Source organism: Protobothrops mucrosquamatus, unplaced genomic scaffold (assembly GCF_001527695.2).
Source record: "Protobothrops mucrosquamatus isolate PMUCROS unplaced genomic scaffold, P.Mucros_1.0 scaffold1080, whole genome shotgun sequence".
In the NCBI taxonomy this organism is placed as follows: domain Eukaryota; kingdom Metazoa; phylum Chordata; class Lepidosauria; order Squamata; family Viperidae; genus Protobothrops; species Protobothrops mucrosquamatus.
In genome coordinates this window covers 355,930-383,851 of record NW_015387308.1, presented here as the reverse complement: position 1 = coordinate 383,851, position 27,922 = coordinate 355,930, and the positions used below count along the sequence as shown (strand labels likewise).

Here is a 27,922-nt window from a genome sequence, read left to right as displayed (position 1 = left end):
AGATCATCCAAGGATGCTGTATATTGAATCTACCCACATAATAACATTTTCTTGATTTGCAACCTTAAGTTTGTTTTATAGGAACACTTTGCTTACCAATTGCTTGTTCAGTGACCAAAGTTACAATGGTGCTAAAAAAATAACTTTGCAACCAATGCCCACATTTATATCCTTTGCAGTCTCTTAGTCACATGATCACCATTACAGTGAGTGAGCATTGTCCTGTACATTACTTTTTTTTTCTCCCCACTGTTGCAGAGCAGAGAGATTGGAGAAGGAGTTACAAGAGAGCAAGAAGGTACACAATGGAGAATATACCGGCTGTTTGATGAGCACTCTCATGGCTCCCAACCTCATACTCGGGGCTGTTGGTACCAGTGCATTCCTCTGGTCCGCCAACCAAACAAGATTGGTGACCTCTAATCTAGATGGTACCAGAATAAACTAATAAGGATATTATTAATTATATTAACTAACAAGGTAGAGGATGGGTTGAGGCTTGAGCAGTAGGAAGTAGAAACTTGACCAGTTTTCTTCCTCCTGATTATGATTAACACTGTATAATGGAAGCTGTAAAATAAAATAATATATATTTCTATTCTATCTGCTCTAGAAGATTGGCACTGGGAGAAATGGTTAACCACAATATGGCAATCTAGACACAAATGTGATATTATTTCTCTCCACAGAGATTTCAGTCTGTCTCAAATGCACAAAGAATGGATAGACAAGACATGTAAAAATCTCTCATGTTATCCAGGTTAAGAGGAAGATCCATATGAAGAAGAGTATCTCTGCTGATGGTTGAGTCCCCTTCATGTAATTTATCAAAATGGGTGGAAATGAAATATGAAGATTTAAGCAATATGAAGCAAAAATATCTCACCATTTGATTTTCCTTTTAGATTGTGGAGTATTTTTAGAGGTACATTTCCTCTAAGAGTTCAAGACAGTAAACGTAACTTCCCAGCTCCAATTTTTCCCAGCAACAGGAGATACATGAGATAGCTTCTTGAGCAGACAGTAAGTCGCCCACTGAATTTCCATGATTAAAAGTGGTCTTGAACCTCTGATATAGAATCTCCTTGAATCTACATCATCTTAAACAATGCCCTTTAAACTATGTCTAGAGGCTACAGATTGAACAGGTGACTTCAAATTATGGTTAATCAATTCAAATGTAAAAACAAACCATAATTAAAAATCTTAATTGTGACTTAATTTGATGAACTAAAGTTCCTAGACTTTCTACCATAATGGCCACAATTGAAAGACTGTGAAAGTAGTTCTTAAAAGCACATCTCATGCTTTATGATTTGCCTTTTTTGAAATAGAACTTTCACGGCTGATTGCAGAATAATAAACTAACCTTTTAGGAGAAAGAGCTATTAGGAATCAACAGTTCTTTTGGCCTGCAACAAATCCTTGTGAAAGTCCATGCAACCTTTGATTTGGACATTTTTATTAGTACAAATATTATAAGCATAAAATTGAAAATTTGACTTAAAAGTGTAACTTATTTTCCAAATATTTATTTTTACTTTTCATAATACAGACCAAATTATCTGGATGTTTGTTTTATATTTTGGACAAAATAATGATTTCTCATAAACATTGTTCTCTAATATTATACATAAAAAGAATCGATTACTTTTAATAGTAGACGTTTATCATCCCTGAACAAAAAGTTTCAATCCATCAATACAGGTAAAACTGAAACACATTTGAGACTTACCACTTGGATAAGGAATTCTACTGGAAAACCACCTAATGTTTCACTATCTGAACCTGAAATTTTGTTTTTCCAAGAAGATCCTAATAAAGGATCACTGTCCTACAAAAGAAAAAAGGTTGCATTTAATAACTTTTTTTTAAAAAAATCACTTTAATTAAACTTTAGAATGTTTTGAACTATTAATTTTGTTTGTGAGTCTTTAAAAATTCAGCTAATTAGTAAATGAAGCCAAATTTAAATTTACATCACTTACTGTAATTGGTGATTGAAGGGAAGGTGTATAATGTAATTGGGGAGGTGTCATAATATATCTAGAAGGTCGTTGTTTTTGTCCAAAGGCAGCAATTGGCATAGTATCATGAGGTTCATTACTCTGATGTTATGAAGGAAAAAATAAATTAAAAATGATTTTATATACAAGTAGTTCTCTACCTATGACCACAATTGAGCCCAAAATTCCTGTTGCTCAGCAACACAGTTAAGTGAATTTTGCCCCATTTTATCACTTTTCTTGTTATAGTTGTTAAATGAATAACTGCAGTTGTTAAGTTAGTAATATGGTTGTGATTCTGATTTCCCCATTTACTTTGTTTGTCAGAAGATCTCCAAAAGTGATCACATGACCCCAGGATACTGCAACTGTCAGAAATATATGCCAGTTGCCAAACATCTGAATTTTGATCACATGACCATGGAGATGCTGCAACAGTTGTAAGTGCAAAAAAGGTCATGGGTCACTTTTTTCAGTGCCATTTTAATTTTAGTCCCTAAAGGAATACTGTAAATTAAGGACTACCTGTAGCTAATGGAATGATCAAGTTTTAGTAGTGTTTTGAAAGAGTATTTTAGAGTTTTTGAGAGTGCATATTTTAGAAATTTTGATAAAGTTGATAGTATTGGTACTATATCTTTTCATCCCTGAATTATCTTGCATGAATATTTTTCATATTCTAGCTCTTTAAAAAATGAAAATACAATACTTACGAGGACTTCGTAATCTGGGATTGTGTGTGTCCCAAGTCCTGTCCTCTCAAAGGTTACTCTGTAAGTAGCATTAAGAGTGTCAACAGCATCAATCTGTCCAGTGAAGAGTCCATCATGGGAACCACGTAACCGCGCTATGATCAATATCACATTATTAATTGGAGAAAAATACAGTAAGGCTGCTAGGCAACGACAAAATTTAAATTCCAGGGTCAATTTAGTTTTCCAAATTCTGTGCTAGGAAAAGCAGAATTCTGTTATCACTATAGTAATAAAACTAAGTAGGCTTCATTTTTTTATAGTATTTGTCTATTTAAAAATAATAATTTAACTTATTTCCAAGTGAGAGGATTCAGAAAGGTATCTCTGATTTCAGAGAGCATCTCTGAAGCCTGTGATTTTATTTGGCATTGCTCGCGTGATGTGAATGCCTATTCTCATAAAATTATAAAAAGTTAGTTAGATTTTCAGAACAATGCCTATTCATGGTACATACTGTAAAAAAATGTCAAAACTCAAAATGGTGAGCAGTTAAAACAAAATGGTACTACTGCTGCTCAATAATGCTGGATGATGTTGACATAACTTCATTCTAGAAAGCTGATTGCAATACTGCTGGGTATCAGTGGGGATGGATACACCCAGGATGATCATCATGATAATCAGTCAAATTGTGTTAACTATTAGAAACAGATTAAATACAGTTTGGCTGCTCAGAAAAATAAAACACTGAAAGACACCAACTACAACGATAATAAACATACTGTGGACATAAGCATTTGATTTCAAGATATGGTTCGTCAATGATGGAAAATTTTAAAGTACTATTTTCATACATTTTACAATAAGCTGAATTGTTTTAGACTTGAAATATTTAAATCAGCTAGAATATCTTATTATGGATGGATGCAAATAGTATATGCAAAAAGGAAAGTTATTTTCAAACTATGGTAGATCAGTAAAACTCAACATTAGTAAAAAAAAAAAAGGCTTCATGTAAAAGCAATAAAATTACCTGTAACTTTTGTGCCTATTACTAATGGCAATGGAATTTCTTCTGGAAGATCTTTAAATTGAGATATATCTGCCACCTTTCGCTGTTGCAGTAATCTAATTTTTTGCCGTTTCTGTTTTAATGCTGACCTTTCCTCTTCAAAGAATGCAGAAGAACACCTGTAAACAGAAAGTGAAACTATTCTGATTTTCTTCATCTGTGCTCATGCACAAATATGTCAAATCCTGCAGTTGGTCCTCTAGAATAGACATGTCAAACTTGCGATGTCACGTGACGTTGCGCAACGTATTGGAACTTTCCCCCCATTGCCGGCAATGGGGTGGGCGCGGTTTACTCGTGACGTGTCCAGCCCGTGGGCTGGCAGTTTGACACCCCTGTTCTAGAAGTACAGTAAAATGTTTTTATGAAATATTTACACGTGGAAATACTCTCTAAGTAAAACAGCATGAACTGTTTCCTGAAGGACAAGAGCCAAATATTTATGTTAAGCGATGGGGAAAAAAGAAAATCCAAGCCCACCAAAAACAAATTCGCCCATTAAAGCAGGGATCTTCAAACTTGGCCCTTTTATGACTTGTGGACTTCAACTCTCAGAATTCCTCAGCCAGCGTACCTGGCTGAGGAATTCTGGGAGTTGAAGTCCACAAGTCATAAAAGGGCCAAGTTTGAAGACCTCTGCATTAAAGAAACAACAGTACAGTAATAGCTATATCACAGTGCAGCAGGGCTAGGCAACATGTTGCTCTCTAGATTTTTCTGTAATTCTATTCTCATGAATACAGCATAGGATGAAGTCAGCTGCATGTTGCTCACTTCTAAAGTACTATTGACAGGCTATGAGAATCATGTTTTCATTTCGGTAATTAACAAATCAATTCTGTACACTGAAAGTTTTTTGGGAAAAACATTTTCTTTACTACCTACTGCCTTCAGTGAGATTTATTCTTATGTAAATGTACATATGATTGCAACTCAAGTATTTTATATGACAGAGCTGGTGTCATCAGCATGTTAATGATACCTACTCCAAAATACAGAATGCTCTTACTAAGCAGTTTTGAGAAGATCAAGGGTTAAGAATAGATCCACTGAAGGAGCTCTTTATTTTGATTCTCAAAGTGCTCTGAAATCAAGTAATAAATGACTTTATCATTTTGGAAAATCAAAATAGGAAAACTTGTTATTGTGTTAATTAGGAATTGCATTTTTCACCTGCATAATTTTTATGCCCCAGAGAAACTAGGGGATTATGGTAAGAAATGCATTGTATATGCTGCTTTGTGATAAGGATACAGTATATGATATTAAATTTAAGACACAATGGGGCAATTTTAAAAAATTATTACCCAACTTTGTATAACTCATTTACATAGCAATAGCTGTAAATCATATAATTTTCTATTAGATACAAAAAATGCATCAGGGTTTTTAAATAAAAAAATACGAAGTATCATATTTTTTCATTCTCAACTAAACTTACATAACATAATCTGTATTTTAAAAACAATCCAGCACTTTTTAAAAGGAAAACATTAAGTAAATGTCACCAGCCATACACACAACATAGCCTAAAAGACCTAATTCTTCAAAACACAGTAAGGTTTTACCTTCGTGGCTTTCCCATTAATCGTCTAATTTTTCCCCATTCCACTCTGGTTAATTTCCTTGTTTTCAGATTTGGAAAAGATTCTTTCAGGCAAACACAAAAGTCGTTATCTCCTTCAAACAATGGCCTATTAAAAACAAGTGATATTCTGTCACTATAGGCACAAATGTTTTCGGGAATTATGTAATAATATGTTCGGGCAAATTTATTTGTATTTACATAAGACGTCTATATATAAATTTTGATTCCTAAATCTGTGAGGAATGAACAGTTACCAATTTAATGTAAATATTTATCAACTTTAATTTATAATTATTACTCATAACTAGATATAAAAATAACGTTAAAATATTTTACTATATTTTCCCCTATATACTATATGCATATATTTTTACACTCTCTCTCGCTCTCTCTGCATATATATTGTACTAGGTCAGTGATGGCGAGCCCTTTAGAGACTGAGTGTCCAAACTGCAACCCAAAACCCACTTATTTATCTCCGAGTGCCAGGTGGGCGTGGCTGTGGTCATGGCAGACTGGATGTGGCCAAGGTGGGCGTGGTCTTCTCGATGTTGCTTGAGGGGACGCCTGTGGGGGCCGGGCAGGGTTGGGGGAGATCCAGGGGGTCTCTGGCAGGTGGGGCAGTTGACAGGAGGCTCGTCTTGCAGGGTGAGGTGGGGCAAGGCGAGGTAGGGCGGGGCTGCCATTGTCGCAGGGCAAAGCGAGGCAGGGGCCGGGGCGGCCGCTGCCTGACACCATCGGCCCCCGCACACAGAGTGTATGGGGGCCGACAGTGTCCGTCAGCAGCCACAGCCTGCTAGCCCCTCGACCGGTGCACTCTGAGGCTCTGCAGCCCGCCACCAGCAGTTCAGAGAAGCCGCCTCGGAGCTGGACGGCTGGCTGACAGCTGAGGAGGTGATGCAGTGGGTCGTGCCCAGGAAAAGGAGAGCATGTGAGGCCAGGAGGGATGGGACGGGGGGAGGGAAACCAGCCATGCTGGGATGCATCCGGGCACGTGGGACCTCGGCATGTTAGTGGGTAGCTGGTTGAAGAGGGACGGTTGCCATCTCCGGGGCATGGTGCGCGTGCCCACAGAGAGGGCTCTGAGTGCTGCCTCTGGCACACGTGCCATAGGTTCGCCACCACTGTATTAGGTACTATATGCAGTACATGCTGTTATCTGTTAGAAATCAATTCAAGGTATAATATATAATTGTTTATGCTATGAAGCTAAACAGATATGGGTCTGAACAGTACTTTGATGGCACATCTTCAGGGAATACTAGAGATTCAGCTAGATTGAAAAGCCAAAAATATATCCTGTAGATCTGGAAAAAACATTTCCAGATTGCTGTCAAGAAAGAAACATAAGCATGACTATGAAGTCACAAGAAATTGAGGTTGATACAAGTTTTCTCTTATTATTTAATTTTTTATTTTGACAATATTTAAAGTTTACTAGCAAAGTTGTTTTAACAATATTAAATGCCATCAAATATATTTTGCTATATTTCTATTAGTTAATTTTTAAGTAGTAAATGAAAAGTCATACATACTTATCTATATTTGAATAGAACCATTCATATATACACCATTTGTGGGCCTTAGGAAGTTTGAGTAAATTACGTAGCCGCAAACCAATCTTTTGTGATGCTTTTTTGTCTGGTGTTGGTACTGTTACAGTAAATTTCTAAGTATCAAAGATAAATAGAGGCTTATTAATATATGGCAATTAAGCATTTAAAGTGAAATATTAATAATCAATAGAGGTTTGCATTTTTTGGATTTTATCTACTATATAGAATACAATAATCTGCAAATGTATAGCTTTTTAACATATTTTTAACACTTCAATATAGTGTTAGCTCCAATTAGTAACTTCCACAAAAGGACAGGCTCATCTATCCATAGAAGATTGTTATATAATGATGGCTCAATCAGGAAAGGAAAGTGAAAAGCTTCTTCCAATTTCCCTATGCCCTTGCTTTGGAATGACATGCACATCAAAAGTGACATGCCACACCATTTTGGGTGACACTATTATTCACCAACATCCAATAACCTGCTCCATTCTCACACAATTTCCCAAAGTTGCTGAGGCTGCACAAGAATGGGGTGTGCTCTTGTGCAGCCTCCAGAAATCGCACAGCCTCCAAAAATTCAGTGAGAACAAGGAATCCTTTTGCATTGTTTTTGAAGGCTGCAGAGATTGCAAAAGAGCATATTCTCCAAAGCCATTTCAAGAATGAAGGTCTTGTGTGACCTGCAGCTGCCTTGGCTGATGGGTCACAGGGACCTGTCAAGAGAAAGAGGACATTGCTTGAGGATAAGAGGCATGCTGCAGATCCAATAGATCCTGGGGATCATACACAATTAGACTGCATTTTTTTAAATTAAAGAATGAATACTGTATGTAAGGAATTATTTCTCTTTTGTTTGGGTTTTGTGTGTGTGTGACATGTCAACAGAGCCAAGTTAAGCATTTTCCAAAGTTTTGATACTCTGAGCCCAAAAGGTTCACCATCATTATCTTAGAACATACTTTTAATGAAAGGAATGGATTACAGGTAGAACCAGCAAATTCCTTTTCTACTGGCAAAAAGTGATTCTGCTTTTTAATATAAGTATGCTCTATGTTTCACAAACTTGTTAACAAGCAACCTACTTGTATATGAATAGCTTCATATATAAGAATACCTGTGGGACCATTCCAACTCTCTGATTTCTTTTTGGTGATCTTGTATTCATTTGTCTTTCATCTTCTTCACAAAAGGAACGAGTTCGTTTGGAATTTCTGAAAGGCTGCAACCAAAAAAATACAACCACACAAAAACTTGATTTGCAAACTGTAAGATTTCATAGTACCAGTTCCTGCAGCATAGCAAGATCATTATAATTTTTTATTAGGGAAAAAAAACCTTACTTAGATCGAAGTCTTTTCTAACTTAAAAGCAACAGGGACATAATTTGAGATCAAATGAGAAAAAAGGGCAGGATGGGTCAATTCACTGATGATCATCCAGAGATCTAATTACAAGTTGTTGTTGTTGTTGTTAATTGAAAGCCTCTGATATTCACATAAATAAATCAGTGAAAAGCTTCTTACTTGCAGGAGGACTTAGCCCTCATAAAGCAATTGAAGAGACAACAGTTTCTCCAAAGATTATCTCTCTTTGGGAATCAAGTTTCAATCTATAGTGCTGGTAAGAAGGAAAAGTAAGCCCATCTGGCTATCTAACATAATACCAACAGAGGAGTAATCCAGAAGAAAATGCTCTAGAATCAAGGACCATTATTAGTCTTGAGACTGATGCCTATGGGTCTGTTGTGTTAGATCAGGGGTCTTCAAACATGGCCCTTTTATGACTTGTGGACTTCAACTCCCAGAATTCCTTAGCCAGCGTGCCTGGCTGAGGAATTCTGAGAGTTGAAGTCCACAAGTCATAAAAGGGCCAAGTTTGAAGACCCCTGTGTTAGATGCATAGTTGATACCAATATCTAACGAGGAACCCTGGGTTCATGCTCTTTCCACTTGAGAGAATAGTATTTCTCTAGTAGACTATGGATGGCAATAGAAGGGAATGAAGTAGGGTTGCTGCAGTTCCATCTATGCAATATAAACCATTTGAATTCCATCCATAATATCATTAAGACTTAGTGCTGAATAATCTGTTCTCATCAAATGGAAGACTTTTAATCTCGAATGTCAATGTGGGTGATGAAAAATGCTGCAACACAATAAGCCATATTTAATTCAGATTTGGCAAAACAAATTGCTACTATATGAAAAATCTAAATAATTTGCCACTTGTTCTTTGTAGCTAAAATAGGAATGGAATAAGGCAGGGGTGTCAAACTCGCAACGTCACGTGACACGACTTATTGCGACTTTTTTTCCCATTGCCGGCAATGGGGTGGGCGTGGGTCGGCAGTTTGACACCCCTGGAATAAGGGATGCTGTTCCTTACTCCAACATTAACGCTTAACTCTGTTACAGTGGAAGCATCACAGTCAAACTTCCATGATCAGCATTGAATTCTACCCATGGACAAGGAGGGAAAATTCTTCTTCCAACAGAGTCTTCCACATAATTTTCTTTTGTATGAAACTTAGTGGCAACCTAGAACGAGCAAGATGGCTGCAGCCAAGTTCGTTGTAGAGACTGACTTCATAACTTTGAGGTACTGTATATCTGATGGATTAACTTCTATCTCAAAACAAAGTCAGTTTGCTATAATGGTTAAAGTACCAGCTTAGAAATTGGGAGACTGTGACGCCTAGTCCCACTGTAGGCACAAAGTCAGTGGGGCGACCTTGGGTCAGTCACTCTCTCAGAAGCAAGAAATGACAAACCATTTCTGAAATCCTGCCAAGAAAAGTGCATGGACTTGTCCAAACAGTTGCCAGGAGTTAACACTGAAGAAACAAACCAAACCAAAAAAAGATTTAAAAACCCAATTGTTTAAGGCACCTGAACAGGTAGACTTGGAGAGACTTACAATAACTTCAGAATTTGTCACTCTTACCGCTTGCTTCCTGAGAGGTTACCTTAAATTAGAATGACTACAACAAGCCTTATTGATGAATGCCTCCCTGTACTTAGAAGCAAGATACTTTTTTAAAAAGCGTGCACAGGATTTTTCTTTCTGTTTTCATCAAAAATGTTAACTTTCCTGTTTTATGATCAAGCAAAAATAATTTGCACCCTTCATATGTTATAATGGAAAGGAAAAGAAAAGAAAAGACATGGTTTAACTAGCTTTGTAGACTAGACCAGACAAGAACACAGTGTTTTGGAAGAATGATGGACAAACATGTATTAAATCAACTTATAAAGATAAAAGTTGCTTCTTACCATTTCTACAGTAACTCCTACATTTTTGCCTTTCCAGATGGGTGTTTTCTGCAAAGAACTGAATTTTTCATTCCATGTATTTGATAAACTTCCCTCTGTTATGAATAAGTTACATATTTTAAATATAATTCCTTTTACACATTATACATATTCTTAATATTAAAATGTGAATTATGTCAATTACACTCTTATTTTGGGAGCTTACATTAAATTAATTTCAAGTTATATGATTTCATTTCAACCCGAGCAGTATATTTTCAGAAACAATTTTTCAGCTTTCTTTGTTCTTAAACCCAATCAATTATATTTGTATGCTTATACCTTATTTTTATTTTCAGATTAAATTACACCTTCCTCCCCCATAAAGGGAAGGGGGAGTAGCATTTGCTTCACAATGATCCATCAGGGACAAACTTGCTAATATGCCCTGGACAAAATTAGACAGTGGTATCTGCAGGGCATGTGGAAAATAAAGCAAGAGGGTAATGCTGCAACTAGCATCAACTCTGTATAAATATTGATTTTAGATATTGAGTTAGAACTTATTAGCAGGAAATGCTATGTGTGGAAATGCTATGTGTGGCATAGCGTAACTTGGGCTAGTAATTTTGTGCAAAATGGGAAATATGTAATAGATCTGAATTAATCATGAAATAAAGTTGATGAATATCTAAATGGAAGTGAATGTTTGGTTTAATTGAAAAGGCTAAAATGCATAGCATGTATAGTGGATATAAAAGTCTACACATTCTTAAAATGTCAGGTTTTTGAGATGAAAAAAAGGAGACCAAGATAAATTACTTCAGATATTTTTCAACCCTTAATAACATGTAAGATGTACAATTCAACTGAAAAACAAGCTGAAATCTAATAAAAAAACTTACATAATGTGGTAGCATAAGTCTGCACACGTACAGGTAGGGATGTGGCTGTGTTCAGAATTAACCAATCACATTCAAACTGTTGTTAAATAGTAGTCAGTACACACCTGCCATGAATTAAAGTGATTAAGCCAGTGGTGGGATTCAGCCGGTTCGCACTACTTCGGCAGAACCAGTAGCTAATTTTTTGTTGCCCAGGCCCAGAATGAATTTCCGGAAGCGGCATCCACACAGAGCACCGGTTGTTCACATATTTAAATCCCACTACTGGATTAAGCCCATATAAAGTTCAGCTGTTCAATAGGATTTTTCTGATAACTACTCAGTTGCTTCTTATAGCAAAGCCATGGTCTGCAAAGAGCTGGCAAACATCAAAGGGATCTCATTGATGGAAGGTATCAATCAGAAGAAAGGTACAAGAAAAAAATCCCAAGGCATTGGGATATACCATGGAACACAGTAAAGACAGTCATCAACAAGTGGAGAAAATATGGCACAACAGTATATTCCCTCCAAAATTGATGAAAAAACAAGAAAAAAAAACTGGTGTGAGAGGTTGCCACGAGGCCTACAGCAATATCAAAGGAGCTGAAGGAATTTCTGGCAAGTACTGGTTGCATACTACATGTGACAATAATTTACGGGATTCTTCATATGTCCGGGCTATGGGGAAGGAAGGCAAGATGGAAGTCTTTTCTTACAAAGAAAAACATCCAAGCTTGGCTGCATTTACAAAATACGTATATCAAGTCTGACAAATGTGTTATTAGATGATGAGACCAAGGTTGAACTTTATGGCCATAATTCTAAAATGTATGTTTGGTGCAAAAACAACAGTGCGCATCATCAAAAGTACACCATACCCACAGTGAAGCATGGTGGTGGCAGCATTATGCTTTGTACTTTTGGAACTGAGGGAATTATGACAGTTCCAAATATCAGTCAATTTTGGCACAAGATGTTCAGGCCTCTGATAAAAGGCTGAAGATGAAGAGGAATTTCACTTTCAACATGATGACCCAAAACTTACCTCCAAATCAACAAAACTTCACCAGAAGATCAAAATTTTGGAACCAACCAAAGCCTGGACCTGAACCCAACTAAAAAATCTGTGGTGGTGACCTGAAGAAACCTGTGCACAGGAGATACCCTTGCAACCTAACAGATTTGGAGCACTTGTGCAAGGAAAAGCAGGCAAAGATTCCCCAAGGCCTGATGTACCACGTTGACTGAATGCTGTCATAAATCAAAAGGTGCTTCAATCAAGTATTAGTTTAAGGGTGTGCACACTTATGCAACCATGTTATTATAAGTTTTTTATTGTTATTTTCTCCCAGAAGATTTCAGTTTGTTTTTCAAATGAATTGTACACCTTATATGTTATATGAAAGGTGGAAAAAATTCTGATGTGATTTATCTTAGTGTGATTTTTTTCGCATCTCAAAAACCTGCCATTTTAACAGGGGCGTGTAGGCTTTCTATATCCATTGTATATTGCGAAATATATTTAACTGCAAAGAAAGTACTGTGGCTATAGACAGAAGAAAGAAATTATTAAGATTGAAAGAGGCAAAAAAGTGCAAAGTAATTTTGATGGAAATAAAAAGTTGTTTTGAAATTAATTGCATGAAGAGAGATAAATAAGGAGTCTCCAGCACTCCATAAAATGATGAAATGATGTAGGATGCAACTGAAATGAGGAATTCTGGTGTGAGTATTTTAAACATTTGTACCGGAATAATAGTCACATATTGAAAAGTGGAATTTAAACAAATGCTGTAAATGATAGCGTTGAAGAAAAAAAGCAGCGGTGAACTCTGTGTAGGAGTCTTGAATATGGTAAAGCTAGGTGTTGATGATGTACTAGAGAAATAAATTTAGATGCTTGAGAAGTGACTGTGTGACTTGTTTAATGTGTATGGGAAGACTGCATCTGTGCCTGACAGTTGATAGAACGCTGTTACTGTTTCCTATAGAAAGAAAAAGGTAGCAAGAATGAATAGTCTCTATATAGTCCTCAACTTACGACGAGCCCAAATTTTCTGTTACTGAGTCTTGCCCCATTTTATGACCTTTCTTGCCACAGTTAAGTGAATCACTGCAGCTGTTAAGTTAGTAACACCGTTGTTAATTGAATCTGATTTTTCCCATTGACTTTGCTTGTCAGAAGGCTGCAAAAGGTGATCACATGAACCCGGGACACTGCAATAGTCATAAATATGAGTCAGTTGCCAAGCGTCTGAATTTGGATCATATGTCCATGGGGATGCTACAACTGTCATAAGTGTGAAATATGATCATAAGTCACTTTTTCAGTGCCATTGTAGCTTTGAATGGTCACTAAATGAACTGTTGTAGGTTGAGGACTACCTGTACTATAGATGGACTATTCAGTTAATTGTATCTGGAAGGTTTTGGCAGAATTCTGATTGAAAGGGAATGTTAGATGATAATGAACAAAATCTGGAACGTGCACTGTGCTTTCTGTTTGGCAGGAGATGTATACACTTGATTTGTTTTTCCTCAGATCATTAAAAACATATATAAAAGAATATTATATACTTGTTGATTCATAGGAAGTGTATGATAACGTGAATAACTTGATTTGTGGAATTTTTGTTTGAATATACACTTGAATGTTAATTACTGAATGCACAAAAATGTTAGATGATAGAAATAGACTATGTGAGAACAGAATGCTTAATAAATGGCTCAACATTGGATGGGGGTAAGGAAGAGATGTCTCATGTTCATTCATGCTTAATGTAATTATGAATGAATATGAAATATTTGTGTTGAAATTAGAAGTGTATTTATCTGGGATGTGAATGTGTATGCAGTTTTATATCCAAGTAATGCTGTATTGTTGGTCAAGGACCCAAATGATTGTAGCACAAAGAGCAATCGCACTTAGATTTAAATACTGCTTCATAGTGCTTTACAGCACTCTCTAAGCAGTATTAGGTTGTACGATACAACAAATCAATTATAGTCATATAATTTTTATAGCATTATAAAAATTAATTTATTAAAGGCCATAGTAGAGAAATAGTGTATTTTTTACATAAATGTTTTTCATAAATATTGAAAACAATATAGGATTATGTATTTTGCTTTTGTAAAATATGGGAAAGTGGATGGAAAAATTTTACAATATACAAATGTTGATAGAATGATTGTGAGTAGTATGTAGTCTGTTACAAAGAATGAATGTTTGTTGAAAGAAGTGAAAACAGCTATGTATGTTAGCTGTCTACTTTATTATATAGGAATGAGAGTTTGGTATGCCAGAAGAAATATAAAAGTTGAATGCAATGAGAATGAAATACTAAGATACTAAATAGTATCAAGAATGAATAGTGGGTTGAATACAAATCAGTACAAAAGAAGCATGCTGAGATGGTTTGATCAAATAAAAGGAATGACTCATAAAATACGCTAAATATGACTTAATGAAAAAGATCCAGAAAAATCAGCTGGAGGAGTTAATGAAATTCTTTTCTTACCTCATGCCTTGCATTTCTTTGGCTTACTTTTTTAGGATGTGGCATAATATTGCTTACCCCAAAAAAGGAAGAGTGGTGTGTGTGGTGGGGTTTTGTGTATGTATGTCTCTGTGTGTGTGTGTATGTGTTTAAATGTTTTCTTTTTCCAATCTGAGGGAGAATCCTGAGCATTTTAGGGGGAAAATATAATATTCATTTGAAAATGATGAATTACAGTACTTTTTAAAGTAGAGTTTAAAATGTTACGTTTGATTTTTAATGCAGAATTTTAAAAAATATTGAGTTAAAGTTCCAATTTCTTAAGATACAATATTCAAAGAAAAAATAATTTTGATGATATTTAAATGGACCCCAAATTTTCCATTTCATGCCTATGAAAGCAAAATTGGAAACTCTTCTCAATTTATTTATCTTCTTGATCTTCACATTCTTATTTCTATGCAGGAAAACTATCTAGAAATGTATTGTAGAATAAATGCATATTTATATTCATATAAATTCATTTCATATTTTTCTTGCATAGTTAAAATTTTCATTCTGGAAAGTTTTGTGGATTAACTTAATCTTTGTTTCTTTCACCCATTAATTTATTTGCCTTCCTTTATTATTTATTGGCTGTTTTCACAGAAATACTGAATATTTGTCTGCTTGATCACTGGATATTTAACAGAAAAGCAGCATATACAAAAATAAAATAAAGATAAACACAGCATAATAAATCCAAGTTCATTACACACATGCTTACACACAGATGCACACACATACTCAATTTCTCCACAAATGCCATCCTCTGTAAATACATTCCAGCTAATCTGATGTCATCTGAAGTTAAACCTTTTGAGTTGAGCTTGATTCAATAAATATAATCAATTGACTCCATATTTATATATAGTCACTTTATGCATGTTTATCCTACAACTTCTCTCATCCAAATACTAATTGGGCCCAATCTTGCTTTGTACAAGGTTAACCAATTGCTGCCACAAATGAGTAGGCAACTTATAAAATGGGTTCATACAACTCATTAAATCATGACTTGCTTGGGCTCACTATGATGCACAAACCCAGGCACTTCACTTGCAAATTATGGTTTTATGATTGATGGTATGTGAACAAAGCTACTGTGTCTTGTTCAACAAACTATGATTAAAAATACTGCAGCTTGTGCAATGTATACATTCAGTCATAATACTCCTTAAATAAGAATTTTCTAAGATTTAACTTTCACGAATACTATATATGAAGAAATAATCTGGTTGTCCTACCTTTCAAACTAACCAAGGCTTTTGCTGATGAACCTGAAACAAATAACAAAACTCAATAATTTATTCTAACAATAAAGTTATTAGTCTTGCTGCATTTACATCTGACAAATTTAAGAGCTCAGTCTTTAAATCCATAAGTTGATAACAGATTCAAAGACATTATATTATTCTAGATGGATCCAATCCAAACCTTTCAAGTAGGCTAGCATTGAAGTTGGCACTGCTAATTTATTCATTTACTCCAATTTACACAACTTCTGCTTAGTCAGCATGGCACAGCAAGATTAAGGATGAAATGGTAGATTTGCTGTTCCTCTTTTCTGTACTCACTATTAATATTTTGACTTTATATTTTGATGTTAAAAAGAAAGCATTTAAGCCATATCTATAGATGTAAACTGATTTTAGAACATTTACAGACTCGTATTGCATACAAAGAAATATAACTCTGGAAATCTACAGCTTTTCACAGGATTTTTTATTAAATAATGTTTTAATGTTGCAAAAAAGCATGTATTAGAGATTATAGTTATAATATTCAAAAGGAAATTAAAATGTAAAACAAAACATCAGCAGCATAGTAGTATAAATTAATGTATATTAAATCACAGTTTGATGCTATAGGGCTTTGTGCTTGCTCATTTCACCCAGCACCTACTGCTTATTTCTCAATTTATAATAAACTTGTTACATTCAAATGGTCTTCAAATGGTCATACCATAAATTTTACTTCCCTACAAATCAGGATCAAAGTCTCATATCAATGGATAATCCGTTTTATTACCATACATTTATTGCTATTTCATATAAGGTATAACACAGGAGGCCCACAAAGGAAACTTTCAGTGAAATTTAACAATGTATATTCTTTAATCAATATTACAGAAGGTGCTTTAGTATCTCTTTAGTTTTACAATAATGTTATATTATTTGAGTGTGTAGGTCACACTGAAATAGTGAATCCTATACATGGCTTATAAAATTTTACATTAAGGAACTGAAATATTTCAAGATGAAATAATATAACCTGCAATTGTTGGGTTAATATATCTATGCACCAGATCAGGTTTTTCTTTAAGAAGAGGAAACTATAACACTTTAAAATTTTATTTTAATATATTTATTTTTCAATAACTCTCCTTTGATGAAGGATTATATCTTCACCAACAGAGTTTTAGCTCAATAACAGCAAAGATAAGATGTAGGAAGATGCAACAGTCTGTTGAATCAAGCCACTGTCCTATCTAGTCCAGTATTCTGTCAGATGCATTCCATGCAAACATGGACAGTTACAATGCTAAACCTGAAATTATTCCTTCATATGGCTAACCTTAATAGAATGTTCTATAGATTGGAGAAATTTGTTAAATTAATAACCTGTCATGTTCATACTGCCAAATGATTCCATACCACCAAATAATGTATTATATGTTATTTCTATTTTATAATCACCAATTCATACATTGTTGTATTAAGCTAATAAGATGTTTCTCTACATCATAAAGCAATGCAAGTTTTCTCAACCACAGTGGTTAATCATAAGGCTTATTTACTCAGCAATAAAAAATTGATACACATGTCTAATACAGTCTATACAGTACTACGCTTTGACGCCTATTCTGGCATCCAACGTACTTCAATTTGACTTCCTCGAAAATATATTTAGGATTTTAGTTTAAATTGGGGAATCTAGATAGCAGATTGTAGAATTATCTAATTTTCTAAAAATGAATTTTAATTATACGTATGTTAATTTAAACTGTCTTCTCAGTATATGGGCATGTATTTATATAGGTGATAGCTCTAAAAAAGGCTTGCTTTGTAGAATCAGAAATTCCTCAAATATTAATCTAAATCCCTGTACTTTGAGAATCTTCATAGCCAGATGTAGAACTTAAAGTAGACTCTAATATCTAGTTTTCCACAGCTGTGACCTCTTGTATAAGAAATATATAATCACATGAATCCCAGCCTACAAATTAAACTTCTGACCTAGAAAACCTCAGCATTTGAGAGAATTAAATCAAACACATCAGAAACAGGCTTTTCTAACCAGATGTTAGATTCTGGCTTTCAGTATCCACATGCTCTAACAATTTTGTCTGGAGCTTATGAAAGCTAAACTCCAGCAATATTTACAGAAACCTAAGGTTATGTGCCTTAGGTGGAATATTTGGAATGGCATGAGATTACAATAATAATTTAGATGTGAATAAAATTAAATCTTATTTAGAACATTATTTATTCCCCATATGGAAGAATGTTTCTAGTAGATCAAGGTATACAACAAAATGTGATAGTCATGCTTTCAGCATTTGATTTAAGCAGTCTATATTGAAGTGATTTGCAGGGGATCAGAATTTCTTCTGCAATACTACTAATGAAGAATTCAATCTTCTCCTTAAATTACAGTGCTGAATATAAGAAGCATGGAGTGATGTAGATTTATATTTATGTTAAGGAAGAAGTATGCCATACATTCAAGTCCTGATTTTAATTTAATTCCAGGAAATGATTTCCAACAGGGTCTGACAGTTGAATGTCAGGATTCTATATAAAACAAAATTAGTTCTTCAGATCTGATATTTGTTCATTGCTGCTCTATCCCCAACTATTCAGCCAGTACTTTCAGAGAGGTGTGCCTTCGATTCTCAGTTTAAAACATTTGACTTTGCTTTCAATAATTTTGCCAATCTACTAATTTCACCATACATATGGGGCCGCTCACAATATAGTAGCATAATTTCCCAGATATAATACACAGATTGTTTAAATATACAGTATGTAGACAACCATCAAAACAGGACTACGTGTGACTTGCTTTTCTATTTAAAGACCATTAAAAGATTTATCACCTATATAAACAACATTATCATTTTGGTATATAGAAGATTGGTATATACAAGAGAAGAGGTAGGTGTAAACCGGTACTTAATACACTTTGAAAACAGTTTCCTACAAAACCAGTGCACTTCTCCTCAGAGTAAAAGTCAAACAGACAAATATCTCCAAGCATACAGGAGGCTAACGTCATGACAACTACTAGAAGGATGCTCACGGTAAGACAAATATCACCCTTACTTTGTTTACGGGATGAAGCTGTACTCGCTGTCCCTGCCTACCCCGGAGAGGCGTAATGCCACTCACTGCCCTACACAACGCTTCTCTGCTCGATTTTTAAAAGCGTGCATTCTTCCCTGCGAAGGACGGACCCAATCCCAGTTCCAGCCTGCTCCAAGTCTGGGGGTTCAGGGTGCGGTTCAGTCCCACCAGGAGAAGGGCAGCTTATATAATAGCAGCTTCCGGCCCTGCTCGGTTGGCCTCTCCCCCCCCCCCAACCCCCTGCCAAACTCGAGGGAGAGGCCGGAGGGGAGGCCATCAGGAAACAGAGCTGGGCCAGGCACCGAGGAGATTGTGACGCCGGCCCCGCACAGCTCCGGCTCCTAACTACAACAGCAGCAGCAGCAGCAGGAGCAACAAAAGAAGTCGCAAGCACCGGCGCAGGAGCAAGACCGAGACTGTGATTCAGGACAAGGGAGCAGACGAAGGGTCCGGTAGCTAGAACCTCTGTTTCAGGAGTAGGTGAGCAAGAAGGGCCGGCGGCGGGGCAGAGTGAGGGGCAGAGATCGCTACTCACTCTCGTCAGGCAGCTGATCCAACTCCGCCATCTTGAAGGAGCCGCGCCGCTTTTTCAAAGGCTGCCTGTCGCGGTGCATTGTGGGGGAGGAGACGGAGTCCTCTCTCGCTTGCCTGACTGGTGGGAGAAGGCGGGACATGAGCGAGTCCCTCGATTTGCCCGGGCTCTACGAAGAACCAGGCGGGAACGCGACTGTCTCGTGCTTCTCTTCGGGCTCGGCGAAAAAAAAGTTGTTACAGTTTCACGACAGCTTTACTGTTATTTTCCCATAAGGCGAGGAAACGAGTTGGGGGGGAAATGGATGGCTGCATGCAGTGGCCGCATCTGGTCGCTAGCTTCATCTGTGGGTGCTCCATCAAATTTGCAGATGACACCAAGCTGGCAGGAATAGCCAACACTCCAGAAGACAGGCTTAGGATACAGAAGGATCTGGACAGACTTGAACACTGGGCGCTATCTAACAAAATGAAATTCAATGGTGAAAAAAGTAAGGTTCTACATTTAGGCAAGAAAAACCAAATGTACAGGTACAGCATAGGGGGTACCTTGCTCAATAGTAGTAACTGTGAGAGGGATCTTGGAGTCCTAGTGGACAATCACTTAAATATGAGCCAGCAGTGTGCTGCAGCTGCCAAAAAGGCCAACACAGTGCTGGGCTGCATTAACAGAGGGATAGAATCAAGATCACCTGAAGTATTAATACCACTTTACAATGCCTTGGTAAGGCCACACTTGGAATACTGCATTCAGTTTTGGTCACCGCGATGTAAAAAAGATGCTGAGACTCTAGAAAGAGTTCAGAGAAGAGCAACAAAGATGATTAGGGGACTGGAGGCTAAAACATATAAGGAACGGTTGCTGGAATTGGGTATGCCTAGTTTAACGAAGAGAAGGACGAGGGGGGACATGATAGCCGTGTTCCAATATCTCAGGGGCTGCCACAAAGAAGAGGGAGTCAGGCTATTCTCCAAAGCACCTGAAGGCAGGACAAGAAGCAACGGATGGAAACTGATCAAGGAGAGAAGTAACTTAGAACTAAGGAGAAACTTCCTGACAGTTAGAACAATTAACCAATGGAACAACCTGCCTCCAGAAGTGGTGAATGCTCCAATACTGGAAGATTTTAAGAAGAGACTGGACAGCCATTTGTCTGAAATGGTGTAGGGTTCCTGCCTGAGCAGGGGGTTGGACTCGATGACCTCCAAGGTCCCTTCCAACTTTATTATTATTATTATTATTATTATTATTATTATTATTATTATTATTATCATCATCATCATCATCATCATCACAGGAGGTTTTTAAGAGATTGGACACTAATTTGTCTGGCATGGTATGGGGTCTCCTGCTCAGGTAGGGGGTTGGACTAGACGACCTCTGGGGCCCCTTCCAACTCTTGTTATTCTGTATTCTGGACAGCAGATTGTACAGGCAGTCCTCGACTTATAACTGTTTAGTGACTGTTCAAAGTTACAATGCCACTAAAAAGTGACTTATGACTGGTTTTCAAGCTTCTGACTGTTGCAGCATCACCAAGGCAACATGATCAAAATTCAGACACTTGGCAATTGACTTGTATTTATGACAGTTGCAATGTCCTGGTGTCATGTAATCACCTTTGGCAACCTTCTGACAAGCAGAATCAATGGGGAAGCCAGATTCACTTAACAACCGTGTTACTAATTTAACAACTCAATGAATCGCTTAAGAACTGTGTCAAGAAAAATCATAAAATGGGGCAAAACTCAATATCTCACTTAGCAACAAAAATTTTGCACTCAATTATGATTGTAACTTGAGAACTACCTGTATTTACAAATACTGCTTGTGTTCTGCTTGCACAAACTGTTCTCAGTGGGGTATTATTCTTGTGGGGCAGATACAAAGCAATAGCATGGCATCAACTTAGTAATTTCTTAATATTTAACATTGTACTCAAGTGAACTGAGCAGTAACAATGGTCTCTTATTACAACTTTTTTTTGCAAAGATGTCATAAATATATGTATAATGGCCCCATTTGACAAAGAACTAGCCTACAATACCTTTGAACAGTAACTTCTATATATAAGGCACCAGAGAATTTTGCTTCATGTTTATTTGGGCACTCAACATTGCTAGATATGGCACAGGTCTAATTAGCAATAAAATTGGGGCATCTGGATTTTGCATAATTTTTATAAGTGATAAAAATGCTTTTATTAGATTAGATAACCTTTATTGTCATTTTTTACTGTGGGCACAGTGGCACACATTAAAAATGAAGTTTAGTTGCTTGCTCTCAAGCGTATATATACATAACACATATTTAAACATACTATATACCAAGGCTTTTCAACCTTTTTACCGATTGTACCACTTTTAGGATATGGCAATATTCGAGTACCACCTAGCAAGGTGTCAAAAACTTGATGACAAAAAAAAACCTGTTCCAAGTTGCAATTGCACTGAAATGACTTATGACCATTTTTCACACTTATGACCATTGCAACATGACCAGGGTCATGTGATTTATATTTGGTTGCTTGGCAACTGATTCATATTTATAATGGTCACAGTGTTCCAGGTTCATGTGATCCCCTTCTGCAACCTTTTGACAAGCAAAGTCAACGGCAGAGCTGCTGGTGGCCAAGTGCTAAGGTGGGACTTCCTTTCCTCCCTCCCTTCCATGCCTCCCTTTTTCTCATACCCATCTCCTTCTGAAGCAGTGTAAATCTGAAGGAAGAATTTGAACCCCCACCCATATTTTCCCTCTTCCATATATTAATCAAACAAGGAAAGGCCTCCAGAGACAGAAAAGACAAGCTGCTGAGTGAACTAGCTTAAAAAGGCACATTCCCCTTTAAGAATTAGCTACTGGCTAGAAAGGAAAGTAAAGAGTGCAGCTGGCACTTAAGGAAGAAAAAAAAATGTAAGTATTGGCTGCCAGCTAAGGCAACCTCCCCAAATGGCTCCATTCATAAGTAAAGGAATGCTACAGGCAAAATCCATTCAGGAGAAAAATAGTTCAAAATCCCTTGCAGCAAAACTTACAGCTAACAACAGTAGAGCAATAGAAGCTAACATCAGCCATCAGCCAAATAGAAATTGCCAAACACTCCTTAAGAACACAAAGCCCTCATTGCACAAATCCCAGAACTTCAAAGTCACAAAAGCACATAAGAATCCTTCCACTCTCCATCTCCTTCCCTCCTCCATGCCTCACCTCCAGCCATTGCTGCCTTTTTTCATTCCCCCCCCCTCCATGCATTTCTTGCCTGTTTGCTGCTGTCAGCACAGGTGGCTGCCACAGCAGTTGTAGATCGGCTCATGGCCAGCCTGCTTGATCTCCTCTCCCCCCACCCTCCCCCTCCGGTGCAGCTGACTCTGCCTCCTCCCAAGGCTGCTGCTTTTTTTCTCTCTCCCTCTCCTGCCCAAACTGCCTCCTTTTATAGGCTCTCCTATTTCTGCCCCCCTCCTCCTTTCTCATGGGGGAGGGTGAGCCCTCCCCCACTACACTTGGCTAGGCAGGGCTGCGTACCACTTGCCAGGCATTAATGTACCACAAATGGTACCACCGGTTGAAAAGCCCTGCTATATACAATATATATATTATATATTTTATCTTGATTTTTGATGAGATCTGGCCATAATCAGATTAAAAATCACTACAGATTGAAATATAAAAATCACTGATCTTATTGTTTCAATTACATCTAAGTGCAAGAACATATGTAGGACATTGTGTCACATAAATTCATATATTTCACATATCCCTCTGGGTTATGTGATGTAACCTGGCACTGGCTACTGGACAAATTGTATTGATCAGATAGAATACCATCTGGGAAGGATCTGGGATATGTGTGAGTTTGTTGATCCCAAGGAAGCAGATGGGGTTCTAGGATATGTAAACTCCACAACATGTTGATTAGATTCCTACTCCATTTGGCTAGCGAAAGCTGCCAGCATGAGAGGAGGCTGGATGCAGATGGTGGTTAATATGACTTTGTGAGAGGAGATAATGCCACCTACTTTGAAGGGACCTGTTGTGTGCCCCCTCCTCAATCATTCATCCTAGTTGTCTTAATTACTTTTTTTCCCAACTTCCCCTTATGGAAAGTTGCTGAAGAAATGATAGGAGTGCAAGTGAAGAAGACATCATGAAAAGCATATTATCCCAAAAAAAATTTGGCTAGTTTTAGGCCTGGTTATAGGACTTAAGACTGCATTGATTTTTGTTGACCTAGGATTGAGATATAGTAATGGAAGTGTAATGCTCATGATCCTGCTTGATTTTTTTTTTGACAGCCTTCACTAGTATTGACCATAATAACCTGGGATACCTGCAAATATTGGAAGTGTGCGCTTTTCTCCTGAATGAGCAGTTCCAGTCGGTGAAGAGAAAAGGTCAAGCTCTCAGGCTGTTTAGTGTAGGATATCTTGGGGTCTCTCCTCTGCTGTTCAACATCTACATCAGACATGTCAAACTCGCAATGTCACGTGACGTTGCGCGACGTATCGGAACTTTTTCTCCATTGCCAGCAATGGGGTGGGCACGGTTTTGTGACGCATCCGGCCCGTGGGCCGGCAGTTTGACACCCCTGCTCTAGAAGTACAGTAAAATGTTTTTATGAAATATTTACACGTGGAAATACTTTCTATGTAAAGCAGCATGGCTGAGGAATTCTGGGAGTTGAAGTCCACAAGTCATAAAAGGGTCAAGTTTGAAGATCCCAGCATACTTCTTTGCCAATTCACTACAAGACACCCCTGATCTACATGAAGCTACTGGGGAAAATCATCCCTTGGATGGAGTTGCGCTCCTGCATGTAAATCAGTTCTGCAATCTGGGGATTTTCCGGGATTCATAGCTCTTTCAGGAGGAACAGGTAAAGATGTGGTCAAAAGGACCTGCACAGCTTCACTTTGTGTGCCAATTGCAGCTATTCCTAAACTAGGAATTATTGTTGACAAACCCTTGTCACCTCAAGCTTGGCCTGTGGCGCTATGGTTAGAATGCAGTACTGCAGGCTACTTCTGCTGACTGCCGGCAGTTTGGCAGTTTGATTCTCACTGGCTCAAGGTTGACTCAGCCTTCCATCCTTCTGAGATTGGTAAAATGAGGACCCAGATTGTTGGGGGCAATATGCTGGCTCTGTAAACTGCTTAGAGGGCTGTAAAGCACTGTGAAGCGGTATATAAGTCTAAGTGCTATTGCCATCCATGCTGTCCTCTATAAATGAAAATAATAAGTTATCTTTCCTATACTTTAAAGAGCATAAATTGATTTAAAAGCATTTAACAGTTGTTTTAAAGCAGGCATGTCAAGCTGCTGGCCCACGGGCCGGGTGCATCATACAGAAATTGCGCCCATCCCATTTCCGGCAATGGGGAAAAAGTTGCGATACGTCGTGTGATGTCACAAGTTTGACATGCCTGTTTTAAAGGATAGGATGTATAGAGACATTAAGCAATCTTTCTGAGGTTGATTTGGGTGTCATGAATACTGATTATAAATCAGAGCTACTGATAGCAATGCCTGCATTCTCATTCTCATTATTGAAGCTAGATTAATATGGATTTTGCATGGAATTGCATGAAATTACTATTTGGCAAATGCAGCATGAAGCCGATTATCTCTCCAAAGAAAAGTGCCGATTTCTTATGTTGCCACATGTTAACTTCTCACCATAGACAACCCTTTTTGTTCTATAAATCTATAAAAAGATTTATCTCCCACACATTTCTACAAGGACAGTTGAAAAAAAATCTGTATTTTAAAAAAGTAAAAAAATCCTCAAATAGGAAGAAAAAATGGAAAGAATGTGCTTCCTTGAACGTTTAGAGAAAAGCCAAGATATAAATTTAATAATTAACAACCCATATGGTCTTTTCTGTCAGCATTACCAGAAACAGTTTGCCATCTTCTGGGACTTTTCAAAAAGATTCCCTTGTCTATCAGCATCCAAGTACTAATCAGGGTGAAACCTCCTAGCTATGCCAGCTGCTGAGGTGTAACTGCTTAGCTATATATCCCAACAAACAATTGGAAATAAAGAAGCACATGTAGCTACACACAGTGAACTCTTCAAGAGCGATAAAATGTAATCATCCATCCATGTCAGAATAGCACTATGATCTTCCAGAGGACCCCTGTTCAAAAGTAATTTGCAATTTACATCCCAATTAAAGTATATGTATAATAATGCCTGGGCAATCTAAGTGAGATCCTGGAATCCTTGCCTTATAACATCTATAGATAGCTGAGCATTAATCACTATATACTTATCTTCCTATTAGGTCCTGTTTTGTCTGTTAAGTCATGTGAAATGACAAAATTAAAGTACACACGTTACCAGAATAAATCATGTATAAGAAAAATACTTTCTTATATGTTTTATACAGATCACAGATAAAAAGGTTGTTCTTAGAGCAGAAATTTTAGGACATAACTGGTCCTAAATAATCTATTACAATACATAACTGCTTATGTGTTGAAGCCTTTCTATTGCAGAGATATTGATCTTTTATTTCTATCTCAAAGCAGAGGTCTGTGAAAATTCAAGTTAGTTAAAACTTTCACATGTGTACAACTAGTTCACCATTTATTATTTTATTTAGTGTGCAGTTTACCTTTAGTGCTCTGTGTGCCAAAAGCAGTGCTTTTCTTGCAGGAAAGTTCATTTCATTTCTATTCTGATTGTTACAAGACTACAAACTGCAGTTGAGCCATAAAAGTGGAAAAAAAGCAAGGTTGAACACAAGGTGTTACTTTCTTGTAGTGAATTAAAATGTGTGAACATTCATTATGTGGCTACATGGGAAAAAAGTGGTTTGACAAAGAAGTATCGGCTTTTTCAGTGATATCATTGATCTGCCATTCACTCCAACTAGCCATTATGCAGTTAAGATGTGTACTTCTTTTGAGAGTTGGTGACTAAATATCATTTTGGGATGCAAAGCCATAGTAAAAACAGGTCCAGCTCTGTGTGTTATTATAAAACTTATGCAGGGTAAAATTGCGCATGAAGACTGGAAGAAACCAAAACATCTATATCTATGGCTGTTACACATGCCTACATGTACGATTGTTTTACAAGCCTACAACTTGGGGCCAGGTTATTTGACAGACCGCCTCTCCCTATGATATCTACCCAGCCCACCAGAGCAGGAAGGCAGAGTATTTACGGGTCCAACTATCAAGCAAGTACATTTGGTGGAAATTAGGAAAAGGGTCTTCTCTATGGTAGCTCTCTCGCTTTGGAACATCATTGCCCCAGAGATAAGATTGGCCCACACATTGCTTTTCTGCAAGATCTTGTTTGTCAGTGGGCTTGGGGACCCCATTTGGAATGAATCATGTATCTTGATTGATTCTGTTGTTGCCACCATGGTTAAATTGTGAATTTTTAATGCTGTACATTACACAATCTGTAACAGTTGGGTAGCTATAATAATTTGTTTAATAAATAAATAAAAGGGCACCATGATTATTCTGGAGTTTGTTTGATATTGCAGCTGGGCATGATCTGTAAGGAACATGCAACCCACCAATGCCAGAGAATGTTAGTAGTGTGCAAAGCAGTGCAGATTTTGGGCAGTCCTTTAAAAGTGCTGTCTGGCAACTTGCCATCACCTCCATCGTTCATGCATCACACTGGTGCATAAACTGTTAGTGCGCCTATTGCTCTTGTGCCATTTGTATTTCCCGCCCTCTTATTTTCTTATCATTTTTGATCCAACTACATTTTCTCTCTCACCTGGTTTCTAGGGTATAGTATTTGTTACTTCCCAGGTTTTCCAGTAATTTTCCAGACCCATTTCTCTGTCCCATATTTCTTTCTGTCTGATGGTAGAGTAGGTGCCCTACTCCTCCCATGATGCAGCATGCAAAGTACTTGTTTTTTTATGAAGAAATATAGCAGTACAGAAACAGATTGCGAAGTTGTGGGTGTAGAAATGAAAGTTATTTCTTCCTCCTTCTCAACAAGTCTGCTAAAGATAGCGGGAAAGGAAGGAGGTGTACATACCGGTATGTAAGAATGAATGGCATCTGCGAGTACATGAGGGGGATATGCATATTTAGGGCTTTGCATCCTTCAAACATAATTTGAAAAATGCTTCCAAGCTCATGCAAACAACCACACCTATCATTCATAAAACAGCTCTTCTAATTTAGGCTTCTGCACAAGCTTGAAAGCATTATGGCAGAGTCAAAACATTAAAGTTAATGTAATTTTGGTGATACTATCATCTTTTTTTCAGGCTCTCACAAAAGCCTGCAATAAGACAATTATTTTAATGAATGGTAGAGAGGTGCTATGCTTGTGCTGTCTGTCGCACTTTTTTGAAACATGTAGTTTCCACATATGCCTGAGCACACTTTTCCCAGCATGCGGCATAAAAGCAAAGTTGCCAACTCCAAAAAGATTGTTGCTCCTTTTATACACAATCATC

At 37.2% G+C, this 27,922-nt stretch overlaps 1 protein-coding gene across 1 annotated transcript in view; it reads right to left on the bottom strand.

Moving 5' to 3' along the window:
- LIN9 (lin-9 DREAM MuvB core complex component) overlaps nt 1–19,563 on the bottom strand; it is a 28,344-nt gene extending 8,781 nt beyond the window's left edge. The window contains exons 1-10 of the mRNA XM_015820181.1: nt 19,485–19,563; nt 15,848–15,880; nt 10,196–10,290; nt 8,038–8,142; nt 6,897–7,030; nt 5,342–5,467; nt 3,735–3,892; nt 2,720–2,853; nt 1,989–2,108; nt 1,736–1,834 (exon numbers count right to left, since the gene is read on the bottom strand). Coding sequence (XP_015675667.1) covers nt 1,736–1,834; nt 1,989–2,108; nt 2,720–2,853; nt 3,735–3,892; nt 5,342–5,467; nt 6,897–7,030; nt 8,038–8,142; nt 10,196–10,290; nt 15,848–15,880; nt 19,485–19,563 — 1,083 coding nt within the window. The remainder of the gene's footprint in view (nt 1–1,735; nt 1,835–1,988; nt 2,109–2,719; nt 2,854–3,734; nt 3,893–5,341; nt 5,468–6,896; nt 7,031–8,037; nt 8,143–10,195; nt 10,291–15,847; nt 15,881–19,484) is intronic.
- Nucleotides 19,564–27,922: the final 8,359 nt, after the last annotated feature.